Source organism: Dendrobates tinctorius, unplaced genomic scaffold, assembly GCF_039654945.1.
Source record: "Dendrobates tinctorius isolate UK_male_01 unplaced genomic scaffold, ASM3965494v1 ptg000021l, whole genome shotgun sequence".
Taxonomy (NCBI): domain Eukaryota; kingdom Metazoa; phylum Chordata; class Amphibia; order Anura; family Dendrobatidae; genus Dendrobates; species Dendrobates tinctorius.
Genome location: NW_027361689.1, coordinates 2,473,278 through 2,489,801, shown reverse-complemented (window position 1 = coordinate 2,489,801; position 16,524 = coordinate 2,473,278). Strand labels below are relative to the sequence as shown.

Genomic DNA, 16,524 nt, shown 5'->3' with positions numbered 1-16,524 from the left:
GCCCATGTCCTCCGTGTTGAATTTCATCAGGTTATGGGGTAGTTTTTGTAATCCACAACTATGCACCAGCGTATTTCTGATGTGAGCTTGTACAATCCTATATCAGTGCTTTTATATCTATACAAATGAGCTATGGACACCACTTGGGCATTAGATATACTTGATTTTTACCATATGAAAAACTGAAGGTATAGAATTCGTGCAGTAGTACTAAGCGGTCAGCAGGTGGAGCCCCACTGCTTTATATGTACCATGAGGCAGAGATGAATATAGTACCCAGTCATACAGATTTTTACTTTCTCTTTTCAGCTGCAGTAAAATCAGAGAAAAAATAGTCCCCCCCCCCCAATCCTAGGATCTGGCTGAAATTAGGGTTATATCAGCTCTATAGGGCTTCTGTTATTTAGAAGGAGGTTGTAAAGGGGCTGTAGTATGGCTCCTGCAGTATACTCCTAGCCCGGGGGATCTCCCTATAATCCTTCACTTTCTGATAACTCCACTAATCCCTACACCTAGTAAGGAACTCTTCATCTCTTCTTCAATCCTTCCAATCCATCTCGCCTCTTCCTCAGATCTGTTCCTCAACATACAATCCTCTGTCTCCAAACACAGACAGCCCCCTCATGCCCTCTCCTGCTCCCACCTGTTAACACTCTCTGCTCCTCCTCACTGCCGGCGATATCTCTCCAAATCCTGGTCCTCCTCACTACATTCCCACAGTCATTTCTACCTCCCATCCACACCCAATCACAACTTTCCGTAACCACTCCAACCTTATTCACATTCGCCCAGCCCCAGCTTCCCCAGTCCCACTAACAGGAGCTCTGTGGAACGCTCGCTCTGTCTGCAACAAACTTTCTTTCATCCATGATCTTTTTATTACTAACAAACTTTCCTTCCTTGCCATCACCGAAACCTGGCTCACCTACTCTGACACAGCCTCTCCTGCTGCACTCTCATATGGTGGATTCCACCTTTCCCACACCCCCTGCCCCAGCTGCACGCATGGTGGAGGAGTTGGTTTTCTCCTGTCAGATAACTGCTCCTTCACCCCAATCCCACTGCCGCCCTCTGTTACCCTCCCTTCCTTCGAGGTGCACTCTGTGCGCATCTACTCTCCCCTCCAACCTACAACTAGCTGTCATATACCGCCCTCCAGGGTCAGCCACCACCTTCTTTGACCACTTCACCACCTGGCTACTCCCATTTCCTTTCCACTGATATCCCCACTATCAACTTGGGCAACTTCAACATCCCCATTGACACTTCCCTGTCAGCTGCCACTAAACTTCTATCTCTCACTTCCTCCTTTGGCCTCACTCAATGGTCTTCTGCAGCCACTCACAAAGATGGCCACACACTAGACCTCATCTTCACCCGCCTCTGCTCCCTATCTAGCCTCTCTAACTCACCTCTTCCTCTCTCTGACCACAACCTACTTACATTCTCTTCCCTCTCCTCAGGTCCACAATCCCCACCTCAAAAACTCGCACACCCTCGCAGAAATCTTCAACACCTCGATCTACACTCACTGTCTGAATCCCTCCTCCCTCTTACAGACACAATGCGGATGCCGCTCTATATAACACCACAATAGCTGTAGCTTTGGAATCAGTTGCCCTCTCAAACATACCAAAACTCGCAAAATCAACAGACAGCCCTGGCACACCAGTCTGACCAAAGAACTGAGGCGGGCTTCCAGGGCTGCTGAGCGGAGATGGAAGAAATCCCACTCCAATGAGGACTTCATCACATTCAAACAGTCCCTCACTACTTTCAAGGCCACACTCGCTGCAGCAAAACAAACACAAACCTACTTCTCATATCCTCCCTGTCTCACAACCCTAAACAGTTATTCAACACCTTCAATTCTCTCCTCCGCCCCCCAGCACCTCCTCCCTCTCCACTCATCTCAGCTGAAGACTTTGCCTCATTTTTCAAGGAGAAGATTGATAACATCAGAGACAGTTTTGGTCAACAACCCCCAGTGCCCTTCCTCCTACCTGCCCTGCCATCCTCACCCAAAACCAACTTCTCCACCATTACAGAAGATCGACTCTCCACTCTACTCTCAAGATCACATCTCACTACCTGTGCACTTGACCCGATCCCATCCCACTTCATCCCAAACCTCACCACAGTCTTCATCCCAACCCTAACCCATCTCTTCAACCTATCACTAACAACTGGTGTTTTACCCTCAAGCTTTAAACATGCCTCAATCACACCTATCCTCAAAAAGCCCTCTCTTGACCCATCCTCTGTATCTAGCTATCGCCCTATATCACTTCTCCCCTATGCCTCAAAACTACTGCAACAACACGTCCATCTTGAACTATCCTCCCACCTCTGCTCCTGCTCGACCACTTGCAATCCGGCTTCCGGCCACACCACTCCACTGAAACTGCCCTAACTAAGGTCACCAATGACCTACTAGCCGCCAAGGCCAAGCGACACTACTCTGTCCTCCTCCTCCTGGACCTGTCCTCTGCCTTTGACACAGTGGTCCATTCCCTATTACTACAGACCCTCTCATCTCTTGGTATCACAGACTTGGCCCTATCTTGGATTGCGTCATACCTAGCAGACCGGACATTCAGCGTCTCCCATTCGCACACCACCTCCTCACCGTGCCCCCTATCCGTCGGAGTCCCGCAAGGTTCAGTCCTAGGCCCCCTGCTCTTCTCCGTTTACCCCTTCGGCCTCGGACAGCTCATAGAATTTCATGGCTTTCAGTATCATCTCTATGCTGATGACACACAGATCTACATCTCTGGACCAGATATCACCTCCCTACTAACCAGAATCCCTCAATGTCTGTCTGCTATTTCATCCTTCTTCTCCGCTAGATTTCTAAAACTTAATATGGACAAAACAGAATTAATCATCTTTCACCCATCTCACGTGACCCCCCCCAACAGACCTATCCATTAAAGTAAACTGTTGCCCACTCTCTCCAGTCCCACAAGCTCGCTGCCTCGGGGTTATCCTTGACACTGATCTCTCCTTCAAACCACATATCCAAGCCCTTTCCACTTCCTGCCGACTTCAACTCAAAAATATTTCACGGATCCGTACATTCCTCAACCAAGAATCTGCAAAAACCCTAGTCCATGCCCTCATCATCTCCCGCCTTGACTACTGCAACCTCCTGCTCTGTGGCCTCCCCTCTAACACTCTTGCACCCCTCCAATCTATTCTTAACTCTGCTGCCTGACTAAACCACCTGTCCCCCCGCTATTCCCCGGCCTCTCCCCTCTGTCAATCTCTGCACTGGCTCCCCATTACCCAAAGACTCCAGTTCAAAACCCTAACCATGACATACAAAGCCATCCACAACCTGAGTCCTCCCAACATCTGTGACCTAGTCTCCCGGTACTTACCTGCACGAAACCTCCGATCCTCACAAGATCTCCTTCTGTATTCCCCTCTTATCTCCTCTTCCCACAATCGCATACAAGATTTCTCCCGCGCTTCCCCTCTACTCTGGAACTCTCTACCACAACATATCAGACTCTCTCCTACCATGGAAACCTTCAAAAAGAACTTGAAGACCTACCTCTTCCGACAAGCCTACAACTTGCAGTAACCACCGATCCACGAAACCGCTGCTCGACCAGCTCTACCCTCGCCTACTGAATCCTCACCCATCCCGTTGTAGATTGTGAGCCCTCGCGGGCAGGGTCCTCTCTCATCCTGTACCAGTCGTGACTTGTATTGTTTAAGCTTACCGTACTTGTATGTATATCCCTCCTCACATGTAAAGCGCCATGGAATAAATGGCGCTCTAATAATAAATAATAATAATCTCCGGGTACCTTTGTGTCCCCAGTGAGTCACCCACCTCCGGGTATTAGCTTATTAGTGCCCCCTCCTGTGTTGCCTCCTCAGCGGAAAGCGTGGTGGTAGCGCTATCAGCATTGCCGGCGGGCCGCCCGCTCCAGGTCGTGGTCTCGCCGGAAGTGCAGGCCGCAGAAGACACTGCGTTCTCTCTTGGCTCACCAAGCGGTCCCACACAGGCTCTCCCTGCAGTCCAGTCGGGGGATGGAGAGGGGTAAACGATTTGTTTCTCCCCGTTGTCGGTGTTCGCGGGAAGGAAATCTCCGGGCTCCCAGGTCAGCGGCGGGCCAGATGAACTTCCGACAGGTCCCGGGCCTGCATTTAGGCCGCAAGCGTCTGCCTCATTCCACAGGCCCGGACGTGACCGCAGCGGGCAGGAGGCACGCCACGGGTCTCCTCCAAGTCACCACAGCCCCAGGTGAGAGTGGATGGGCTATAGGGGGTTTAGAAATGTCTGGATTGTAGTTGGGATGAGAGGAGCTGTGATCAGCACACCCTGCTCCTTCGGCTGCACGCCTCTGAAATTTCCGTGGCAATTGCGCAACTCCCCTGCCGCTGGAAATTTGAGGGAAATACGCATACGGAATTCCCACGAAAAACTAGCATTTTGCAAGCGTAATTAGCTTGCAGACTGCTAACGTTTTCCAAGCGATCTGTAGCATAGCAAACTGACAGGTTGGTTACACTCGTCAAACATAGTGTTTGACGAGTGTGACCAACTTTTTACTATTGATGCTGCCTATGCGGTATCAGTAGTAAGATATGATGTAAAAAATAATAAAATAAAAAATATTTTTATTCTCGCCTTACGACGGCCCCCAATCTGCTTTGCGACGCTCCCGGCATCTTCCGGTCCCAGTAATGCTTGCGCGAAGGACCTGCGATGACGTCACGCTCGCTAGAGCGCGCTGTCATCACTGTCACTTGCGCAAAGCATTACTGGCACCGGAAGATGCCGGGAGCGTGTTGAGGCGGGAAGGACATCGGGGGCTGTCGGAAGGTGAGAAACTATCTTTTTATTCTATATTATTTTTATTTTTTTTACAGGAATATGGTACCAAGGGCCTGGAGGACAGTCTCCTCTCCTCCAGATCCAGGGTACCATCCGCACATGAAGCGCTCACTTCACGCATGGTGGGCATAGCCACATGCTTAAAATGAGCGTTTCAATGCAATTCTATGGGTGCGGAATCCCCATGATTCCACAAAAAGGAGCATGCTGCGGATTTTTCCGCTATGCGATTCCGCAGTGGAAAAATCCACAGCATTAGCACAGCATTGCGGAATCCCATGGGATGCGTGTTTTTTTTTTTTTGCGCTTTCGTGCGTAAAAATAGCCGCAAAAATGAAAAACAAAAGTTACGTGTGAACACAGCCTAATTCTCACCAGAGCCTCCTGTCGCACCAGGGCTGCCACTAGGAATTTCGGGAACTCCTTGGGACTCTGCCCAGGCTCCACCCCAGCCCTGCCTCCACCCCTCGAACTGTTCACAGTCCCACTGCTCTCTTTTGGAAAAACTCCACTTCTCACAATCACACATTAACAGTTCCCATCACCAGATCACACATATAGGCCGGGATCACACATGCAAGAAATATGGACGAGTCTCGCATGTTAATACCCGGCACTGATAGACTCTTTTGGCCGGGCCTGTTTAACCCCTTTCTGACATCAGACGTACTATCCCGTCCATGGACCCCGGGGGACTCCTTCCCTACAGGCCCCTGGATCCAAGATGGCGACGGGGGCCTGTAGGGAGCTGACTTCCTCACTGCCTGCAAAGCGCAGGCATGAGGAAGTCTGCAGAACTGCCTGTGACAGATTGCTGATCTGTGATGTGACAGATCAGCGATCTGTCACAGGAAGGACAGTGATGTCCCACCTGGGACTATGTAATAAAGTAAAAAAAAAAAAAAGTAAAAATAATTTTAAAAAATCGCTAAATAAATTAGTTAAAAAAAATTATTCCCCAATAAATTCATTTTTTGAAAATAAAAAAAAACCCATAAAAGTACACATTTGGTATCGCCGCGTCCGTAGCGACCCGCCCTATAAAACTGTCCCATTAGTTAACCCCTTCAGCGAACCCCTTAAAAAAAAATAAAAACGAAGCAAAAAATGATTTATTATCATACCACCGAACAAAAAGTGCAATAACGCGCGATCAAAAAGACACATACAAATATCCATGGTATGGTACCGCTGTAAACGTCATCTTGTCCCGCAAAAAACGAGCCACCATACAGCATCATCAGCAAAAAAAAATAAAGTTATAGCTCGCAGAATAAAGCGATGCAAAAATAATTATTTTTTATATAAAATTGTTTTCATTGCAAAAAACCAACAAAACATAAAAAAAGCGACCTAAATGAGGTATCGCTGTAACCGTACCGACCCGAAGAATAAAACCGCTTTATCAATTTTACCGCACGCGTAACGGTGTAAACGCACCCCCCCAAAAGAAATTCATGAAACGCTGGTTTTTGTTCATTCTGCGTCCCAAAAATCGAAATAAAAAACGATCAAAAAATGTCACGTGCCCGAAAATGGTATCAATAAAAACGTCAACTCGTCCCGCAAAGAATAAGACCTCACATGACTCGGTGGGTCAAAATACGGAAAAATTATAGCTCTCAATATGTGGTGATGCAAAAACAATTTTTACAATAAAAAGCGTCTTTTAGCGTGCGACAGCTGCCAAACATAAAAACCGCCATAAATAGTAAATCAAACCCCCCGTTATCACCCCCTTAGTTAGGGAAAAATAATAAAATAAAAAAGTGTTTATTTCCATTTTCCCGCTAGGGTTAATGCTCGGGTTAGGGGTGTGTTGGGGTTAGGGTTGGAGTTATAATTGGGGGGGTTTCCACTGTTTGGGCACATCAGGTGCTCTCCAAATGCAACATGGCGTCTGATCTCAATTCCAGCCAATTCTGCGTTGAAAAAGTCAAATGGTGCTCCTTCCCTTCTAAGCTCTGCCATGCGCCCAAACAGTGTTTTACCCCCACATATAGGGTATCAGCATACTCAGGACAAATTGCAAAACAACTTTTGGGTTCAAATTTCTCCTTTTACCCTTAGGAAAATAAAAAATTGGGGGCAAAAATATCATTTTTGTGGAAAAAATGATTTTTTTTTAGTTTAACACCCAGGCATTATAAACTTCTGTGAAGCACTTGGGGGTTCAAAGTGCTCACCACATATCTAGATAAGTTCCGTGGGGGGTCTAGTTTCCAAAATGGGGTCACTTGTGGGGAGTTTCAATAGTTTAGGTACATCAGGGGCTCTCCAAACGCACATGACACCCGCAGACCAATCCATCAAAGTCTGCATTCCAAAACGTCACTACTTCCCTTCCGAGCCCCGACGTGTGCCCATACAGTAGTTTTCTCCCACATATTAGGTATCAGCGTACTCCGGACAAATTGGACAACAACTTTTGGGGTCCAATTTCTCCTTGTACCCTTGGGAAAATGAAAAAATTGGTGACCTAAAAGATCATGTTTGTGGAAAAAATATACGATTTTTTTTTATTTTCACGCCCGGGCGTTATAAACTTCTGTAAAGCACTGGGGGGTTCAAAGTGCTCACCACACATCTAGATAAGTTCCTTGGGGGGGTCTAGTTTCCAAAATGGTGTCATTTGTGGGGGGTTTCTACTGTTTTGGTACATCAGGGGCTTTCCAAACGCGACATGGTGTCCGATCTCAATTCCAGCCAATTTTGCATTGAAAAAGTCAAACGGCGCTCCTTCCCTGAGGTCTGCCATGCGCCGAACCAGTGGTTCCCCCCCACATATCAGGTATCAGCGTACTCAGGACAAATTGCACAATAACTTTTGCAGTCCAATTTCTCCTGTTACCCTTGGTAAAATAAAAAAAAATTGAACCTCAAGTATTTTTTTAGTGAAAAAAGTTAAATGTTCATTTTTATTTTTTTTTATTCCTGTGACGCACATGAAGGGTTAATAAACTTCTTGAATGTGGTTTTGAGTACCTTAAGGGGTGCAGTTTTTAGAATGGTGTCACTTTTGGGTATTTTCTATCCTATAGACCCCTCAAAGTGGCTTCAAATGTGATGTGGTCCGTAAAAATAAAATGGTGTTGCAAAAATGAGAAATCGCTGGTCAATTTTTAAACCTTATAACTTCCTTACAAAAAAAAAAATTTTGGTTTCAAAATTGTGCTGATGTAAAGTAAACATGTGGGAAATGTTACTTATCAAGTTTTTTTGTGTGCCGTATCTCTGATTTACGGGCATAAAAATTCAAAGTTGGAAAATTGTGAAATTTTCACCAAATTTCCGTTTTTTTTCACAAACGCAAGTTATTTGAATGAAATTTTACCACTAACATGAAGTACAATGTCACGAGAAAATAATGTCAGAATCACCGGGATCCATGGAAGCGTTCCAGAGTTATGACCTCATAAAGGGACAGTGATCAGAATTGTAAAAATTGGCCCGGTCATGAACGTGCAAACCACCCTTGGGGGTGAAGGGGTTAAATATCCAATATAATCTAGATATATTTATTAATTTTTTAAAATGACCAATAATATAACACACAGGGGACAAATACCACCGCACCAAGACCAGACACCATATTACCACCACATAGTGACCTATAATACCACATACAAGGAACAAATACCACCACACCATGTCCAGACCATACATTACCACCACAGTGACCTAATAATATCACATACAAGGGACAAATACCACCGTGCCATGTCCAGACCACATATTACCACCACATGGTGACTGAATACTACAATACTGATCAGTAATAATAATAAAAAAAAAAAAAATCACCATAAGTGCCATTGAACACAGGATATCTGTACTTAGTATGCAGTGTCTGTGTACAGGTAATCCAGTGATCACCGGTGACATTATACACAGAAGCTCTGTATATAGTGTCAGTGTACAGGTAATACAGTTCACTGGTGACATTATACACAGCACCGCTGTATATAGTATACAGTGTATAATGTCAGTATACAGGTAACACACTGACTAACCAGTGACGTCTCTAGGTGAAGTCTTTCATCTTCGCTTTTCATCTTCATCCAGCAGAGACCGCCATCAATTCTTCCAGCCAGGGCTCGTCTGCTGGAAATAAGTTATCTAGCGCACCGCTTGCAAAACACATTACTTATTTTTTTTTTCCCCCAAATTCTAAACTACAACAGATGAAGAAAAAAAGGATGTCGCTCTGCACAGTAACAGGACTGCCTCCCCCATTTAAAACAGTATCCTCAAAACATAAAATAAATACATCACTGCAGTAATAGTATCCAATCCTGTCAGCCCCCTCCCCCGCAAGTTTACAGTCCTGCCCCCCCCAACTCGGGTCTCCAGTCATGCCCCGTCTTGTCTATATTATGCCCCCGGGCAGGATGGAGACACATGGTCCATGTGTCTCCATCCTGCCAGTGAAACATAATGCGGCTTGCCGCTTTCAATAAAAAAGAGGAGAAAAAAAAAACCTTTCTGCTTACCTGGCAGTGCTCCTGCGGCGAGCGATGATCCCTCCAGGCGTTTCAAGCACGCACTTGCCGATGAATTTAACGTCTTGGAAGAAGGTTCAGTTACTGCATTGGCAGAATCCTGCCGCTGGGGCAGTGGGGCCCGATGCCGGCCCCCTCTGCTGATCGGGCCCCATATTCCAGTCAGGGCAGTAATGCCCTGATGCGTGACCAGGGCTGCCAACCTGTATATGCTGGGATTATTTCACTATCACAAGTCCCTGATTTATGCCTCTGTATAGCCATAACATGGCATATGTGCCCACTGGTCACAGTATCAAAAACATATCAGCCTGATGATAGCCAAAAGTACACTCTTGTGTCTCGAGTGATTGTGGCCTATAAATAGGTTTGTCATATGCCCTGGGAGGATTTCTGTCATGTGATGAATGTTCACTAAACAGTGTGTAAACAAAGCTTTAAGACTACTGGTTTTATTTTTTTAAAAATATATAATAAAAATGAATTACTCTAGTATCTGCAAAAAACAAAAACGAGTTCCTTTTAACTTGTCCAATCTGTATTCATGATTTAGGTGTGACCGAATGGATGCCAAGATGGAAAGAAAACGGCTGGAAAACTTACACTGGTGGAGATGTGGCCAATAAGGCAGAATTTCAGGCGCTTGATAGATTGTGTGACGGTATTGATGTTAATTGGGTAAGTTACAGTTGTCATCCTTCTGTCTCAACAGTTGTCATTACAGAGCAGCATGTAAAGGATTTTGTATGGATCTTGTCTGGATTGCTAATCGGATAGGATTTGGGATAGCATAGTGTTTTCTGGGAGTGCGACCGATGGAACACTTCGTGATCCCTGGAGTGGATTCCAGAACCCTGATCTTAATGGTAGCCTGTCACGTGTGCTGTAGATAAGCCCCCGGTCCAACCTGAAAGATAAGAAAAATGCGTTTTTTATTATACTCACCGGGGGGGGGGGGGGGGGGGCGGTGCGGTCCGGTGGGTGCTGCAGGTCCGAGTCCGGCGCCTCCCATCATCTTGTGATGCTGCCCTCCTGCTTGCTTCGTCGCTCCCCGGTGATGGGGAACCTACAGTTGACGCTAGGATCATACCTGAGGATCGTCGTGGGATGCCCGGCCAGACTAATCCTGGCAGCGGGGGTTCCTTGCCTCGGCTGGCGTGGTATCCTGAGGCCCCACCGCTGGGGTCAGTGGGCCTTTAGGGTGTGCGGGGAGAGGCAGCAGTGAAGAGGATTGCTACATGCTGCCTCTCCCGGAATCTTCAGAGCAGCCAGCGCTCAGGCACCAGTGCTTCTGGAGGCTAGTGCGCATGTGCGGCATGAGCGCACCCCTATGACATGAGCAGACGCCACGGTGCATCACTGGGTCTGGACACAGGCGCAGCAGGGAGCGTTCCGATGACTGAGGTGCCGCAATGCATGACTGGGTAATCCAATCGGAACAGCTAGATTTGACAATTGCCAAAGCTTTCAAATTTGTTTGCCCTTCCCTTTGAGGACATGGGGGGGTTAAAGGATCCCATGGCCAAAAAAGCAGATACGTTTGTGAAGGCTTCATGGTAGACCGCCGGGGGAGGGGCTAAAATCCTGCAGTAGCTGACACCTATACTGCCAGGTCTCTGGTGTCTAGCTAGGCCAGCTGGAATCACAGCTAAGGGAGAAAACCTCTAGGGACTCTATATTAGGTTCTATAGCTAATGAAGGGGGCTGCTGCCTTTTTGGCAGAAGCATCAGCGGACTCGGTCAGGCTGGCTGCCAGATCAGTAGCTTTCTTCAACACAGCGGTGAGCCCTCTGGCTTAAGTGTTGGCCTGAAAATCTCCAGACAAAGTCAAGTTTGAACTCCATTCCCTGTTGAGGGCGAGTTCTTGTTTGGCAACACGCTGGATGATATTCTGGAGTAAGCGTGGAACAAAAAAAAAACCTTCCCTATCCTCTCCAATCCCTCTTACAAGGGGCCTTTTAGGAGTATAAAATTTTCAGAGTTAGCCCCCCAGAACCCAGGATAAGTGGGAAGATTTCAGGATTAAGAACAAGGGATTCCTGTTCAACAGAGCCCCCAATGACAATAAAAAGCCACCCCAATGCGGGTTTTCCCCAGGTGGGGGGGAAGGTTATCTTTCTCCCGGCCAGGGGTAAAAGGGAAAGGTAAATGATTCTACTCCCCCCTCTTCCAAAAGGAAAAGCTGGATGGACCGTTCAGAACTATCATAAATTTAAAGAATGTGAACAAAATACTAAAGGTTCATACCTTCAAGATGGAAACAATAAAGACATCTGTAAAAATGCTGTTTTTATTCTGTTTTCATTACTGTTCTAGACCTAAAGGACGCATGCTGTCATGTCCTTATTTACAGAGATCATCGGAAATCCCTCAGGGTGGGGCTCCCAAAACATGGGGTGATAAGACACTATCAGTTCACAGCCCTCTCATTCAGTCTAGCTTTAGCTCCACGGATATTCACCAAGGTAGTGGCGTAGGTGATGGTACATCTCAGGGAACAAGATATTCTGATTGTCCCGTATCTAGAAGATTTTCGATTTTCTGATAATACGCAACTCCCCCCGACTGTTAGGAGTGGCGTAAGGCACTAAGTAAAAAATATAACTAAAGTGCCTTCGCCGCTCGGGGTCCACCGTGCGGAAGATGGAAAAATCGCAGCTAGTAGATGCAGAGCACTATGGCGGTAATGTGCACAGGGTTTAACTGCACCCAATGTGCACTGAAGCAAGCTCTGTTATACTCACAGAGCTGCAGGCAAAAGCATATACAAAATGCTGAGTCTGTTCAGGGTCACAGAGCCTCAGCGATGCAGACACTGTATTCAGAGTCACAGGAGTAGCCTTAGACAACAGGACTACTCCGTCTAGACCTACCGTTAAATAAGGTGCGAGGTGTCGCAACAGCGGACGCAGAGATAAGCTGCAACTGCAGCGCGGCAAGAACTGAGCCGCTGGTAAAGCGCTGTAATAACGCTGGCGCAATGCAGACGCTAGGCTGCTGAACAAGATGGAGCTAGGCGCGCTGGCGCTACTACTGGCAGGAACCAATCACTCACACAAGCGTATTATCAGAGGGAAGGGGTTTCTTAATACGTCATACACCAGTCCAAGCATCCATCATCAAACATACAGCAGCAAGTATGAAGAATACTAGCGCATGGCGGAACAGCCATGCACGCTTTTTATACCAAACGGGACCTTCTGGAAATCTCCAAGGCTCCAAGAGGAGCCAATAGGATTTGACACAGGACCTGAGCACCTGACTCCTGAACTCCAATGGGAGCTCGTCCCATGAGCATGCTCAGTTAAGGGAACAAAGGACTTGGCCTCTGGAGAGATTTGCCGCAAGGCACTCTCCTCTGCAGCAGATGAAGCGCAGGAGACTGCAGAATGTAAGGGTCTAGATTTCAACATAGGAGAGGTAGAAATCTGAGTCCTAGCACCGACAATGCAAAAACCAATTAGAGAAAGTCATGACCTTGACCAACTTACTCTGGCTTTTGACTCTAGGGAAATCCAAAATTGTGCCAAACTAGGTTCAAGAATACCTGGGTATCATACTAAATTCAAGCAAACAGGAGCATCTCCTCTTGATGAAGGTTCAGAAAATCGCAGGGTGGATTTCCTGACTCGAACCTAGCTGAGACAGGGCGAGTGGGATCTGAATCAGGCGGTGTTGATCATTTTGTAGAAAGCGGGGGTTGTCCAGCCATAGATCTGTTCGCCAACAGTCAGAACAGGAAGGAAGACGCTTTATGCTCAATACTCAATTGGGAACCCTGTCGTGCTAGACTCCTTCATGATGCCAGAGGGTCCACCATCTGGCATATGCATCTCCTCCAGTTCCCGTAATTTCCTCAGAACTACCAGAATCAGGGGAAGTCAGAGCAAGAGTAGTATTAATGGCCCCTTCTGGCCAAAGAAGTCATGGTTTTCTTGCCTGAGGATGATGTCCATCTCCGACCCATGGGTGCTTCCAGAGTTGCCGGTCCTTCTTTCCCAGGGGTCGGTTCTTCATCTTCAGGTAACAAACTTGCATAGGACAGCCTGAAGTGTGGATGGGCTCTCCTGAGTAACAAGGGGTTTTCACCAAGTCTCATCTCCACTTTGCTACAGTGTAGAAATCCAGGGGGTTCCAATAACAACCGTCCTGGTGTTTCTGCAGAAGAGGTTAGAACACGGGCTAGCCACAAGTACTTTAAAAGTTCAAGTCACAGCTTTAGGGACCCTGTACAAATACAACCTGGCTGGAAATCGGTGGTTATCCAGGTTCATCAAAGCGTCGGCCAGGACTAGACCCATCCCCTCTCGGTTTACTTCTCCTTGGGATTTAAACTTGGTCCTTACAGCTCTAACCAAACCTTTTTTTTTAACCCGTCAGAGGCTTCACTAAGAATCCTGTCCCTTAAAACATCACTTGTAGCTCTCCTAAAAGCTCATGGGGTCAGTGACACTCAAGCATTGTCAGCCAGCCCTCTCTTCTCACAAAGCTTAGAGGATAGTTATTCTTAAGGTTGACACGGCCTACCTTCCAAAAGTGGCATGACGGTTTCTCCGATCTGAGATCTCCCTCCCCTTTTTGTCCCAATCCCAAAAATGGGGAAGAGAAAGTCTGCACACACTAGACGTCAGGAGATGTCTAATTCAGTACCTCAAGACCACACTGGAGTGTAGGAAGGATAGGTCGCTCTGTGTGTGCTCTCAAGTCCTCGAAAGGGGCGAAAAAGCTTCTAAGGGCACGCTGGCAAGATGGATAAGGGACGCCATCACCCTGGTATACTACTCGCATGAAAGCTCATTCATCAAGAGCGGTGGCAGCCTCCTGGGCAGAAAAAGCTGGTGCCTCAATAGAACAGATATGTAGAGTCATTACATGATCTTCCCCCTCTACATTCTTTAATCACTATCGGCTGGATCTAGCATCTTATTCAGACCTTACCTTTTGGGAGTAGGGTTCTGGAAGCGGTGGTCCCTCCCTAATGTACAATCTTTGCAATTCTCTCCGTGGTGCCGTCATGGGGGGGAGGAGAAAGACGTAGTTACTTATCGGTAACTGGACTTCTCAGAGCCCATGACGCCACCTGTACATTCCCTCCCTTCACGTGTGGGTGTGCCCACTTGTTTTTCATTAACCTTATTACGACTATGTAACTATTTTAGATAATTTTAGTGACCAAAAATGTACAATTGAGGGAGAGGTTGAATTTGATGGACCTAGGTCTTTTTTTCCATCAATGTAAGACCTGGGTCTTTTGCCACATGGGTTTTTTTGCTTTCCTCTGGATCAACATGTTAGGGCAGGATATGGGTTGAACTAGATGGACTTAAAGTCTTCCTTCAACCCTAAAAACTATGTTACTATGTTTCAGTGGCATGTAAAACTTTGGGCACCCCCGGTCAAAATTAGTGATACTGTTGAAGATGAAAGCATCTCTAAAAGGGCTAAAGTTAAAGATGACATTTTTTGTGCCTAAAATACGAAGGAAATGTCATTGTTACATTTTAAAAATTACAAAAATGAAAATTGGTCAATAGTGATGAGCGAGTATACTAGTTGATCTGGTGTCCTCTGAGTATTTTGGCGTGCTCGGAGATTTAGTTTGTGTCGACGCAGCTGCGTGATTTGCGGCTGCTAGACAGCCTGAATACATTTGGGGATTCCCTAACAAACAAGCAATCCCCACATGTATTAAAGCAGAAAAAAACTGCTCATGAAAAATCCGTGTGTTCACCTGCAGCGATGAGGTTAAACGATCCAGCTACAATCCTAATTCAAGGATATAATACATAAGGTAAATAATTGCACAATGCAGTTACTATGAACAAAGTTCATGGGCAAATAATGTTTAAACTGCCCGCTAAAATACTTCAGCAAAAAAATATATGCCAATCAAGGTACCCTAATTGTACATAATGGAGGTAATCACCATTTCTTTTTTTTCTGCAGAGACATGTGCCTGGACACAGTGGAAATTCAGGAAATGAAGTGGCAGACTACCTGGCAAGGAGTGGAGCACGAAAATAAGATGCAGTCTTTCATCTAGTGCATTACAGGAGTTGATGTTTTTTCGATATGGTTGTTTTTTTGTGAAGGTTGATTATGTAATGCCATGGCTCATATAAACTCACATTATTCACAAGTGTTTGGATGTACAACTATTGTATAACAGGAAAAAATTGCCATTAGGAGTGGTGTTATCCTATGCTTTAAAAAACACTGCATATAATAAATGTTACAGTTCAAAGCACCTGACTTGTACAATATGACTGCTCTGAGAAATGAATAGAAATGGTCGTATCAGGGTAAAAGGGGCCAGGAAAGCAGCATGGTGGTCGCTGTGCACTGGAGTACTAATTGTGGCCCCACTCTACACACGATCCACACCCTCTTCGGTGGCTATAAATTGCTTATTTTGGATAAGCCATCAAGTAAACGATCTAGTAAACGCAGTCATTACAGCACATTCTTTTTATCAAGTCTCTACGGGCTTGTAAAAATAATAGCACCTCCTATCATGTCCCGATGGGAAAAGGCAATGGTGCACATTAACTATGGACTTTGCATACTTACCATTATACATTGTAATGCATATCCAGATAAATGTGTGCTATATGATTCACACAAGCCTCTCTCCTACGAAGTCTGGAAGACTCTTTAAATGCAGTACTCTATTTTGAGGATTCTGTGACTCTTATGGGGCTATGTTTATTGTGACCGTTATTTAGGTTTTTGGATGTCACAATTATGTGGGGTAATGTGGCTGGCACTTTACAAATTTATAGACACCTTTTTGAGTTGCGCATAAACTTCTAAATTGATTTTTGACCAATGATGATTTGTTCATAAATCAGCTTAGAAGATATGGTTCAGGAGTAGAGAGAAGGGAACAGACCTGAGCTGGCAGAGGAGGTCACAGAGTTCCAGTTCAGCAGTCTACCAGGTATTGTGACATGTAGAAGCAAAGCAAGTAATTTTTATTTGTTTCAACATAAATTTCTGTAATACAATTCTGGTTGGATACAGTACAAGAATCTGTTTACTATTGAATGCAGTAAATCTTGTAATGTTACTGGAACATAAGGTCATGTTCTCAGATGAAAACGATATGTTATCCTAAAAGTTAGAGGTAGGGTAAATTCTTGGGTAAGTACAGTATTGCAATAGGAGAAT

At 45.9% G+C, this 16,524-nt stretch overlaps 1 protein-coding gene across 1 annotated transcript in view; it reads left to right on the top strand.

Moving 5' to 3' along the window:
• Positions 1-15,601, top strand: part of LOC141083767 (ribonuclease H1-like) — a 66,862-nt gene extending 51,261 nt beyond the window's left edge. Inside the window, exons 6-7 of the mRNA XM_073568155.1 lie at positions 9,908-10,032; positions 15,301-15,601. Coding sequence (XP_073424256.1) covers positions 9,908-10,032; positions 15,301-15,378 — 203 coding nt within the window. The 3' untranslated portion in view covers positions 15,379-15,601. The remainder of the gene's footprint in view (positions 1-9,907; positions 10,033-15,300) is intronic.
• The last annotated feature ends 923 nt before the right edge of the window (positions 15,602-16,524 follow it).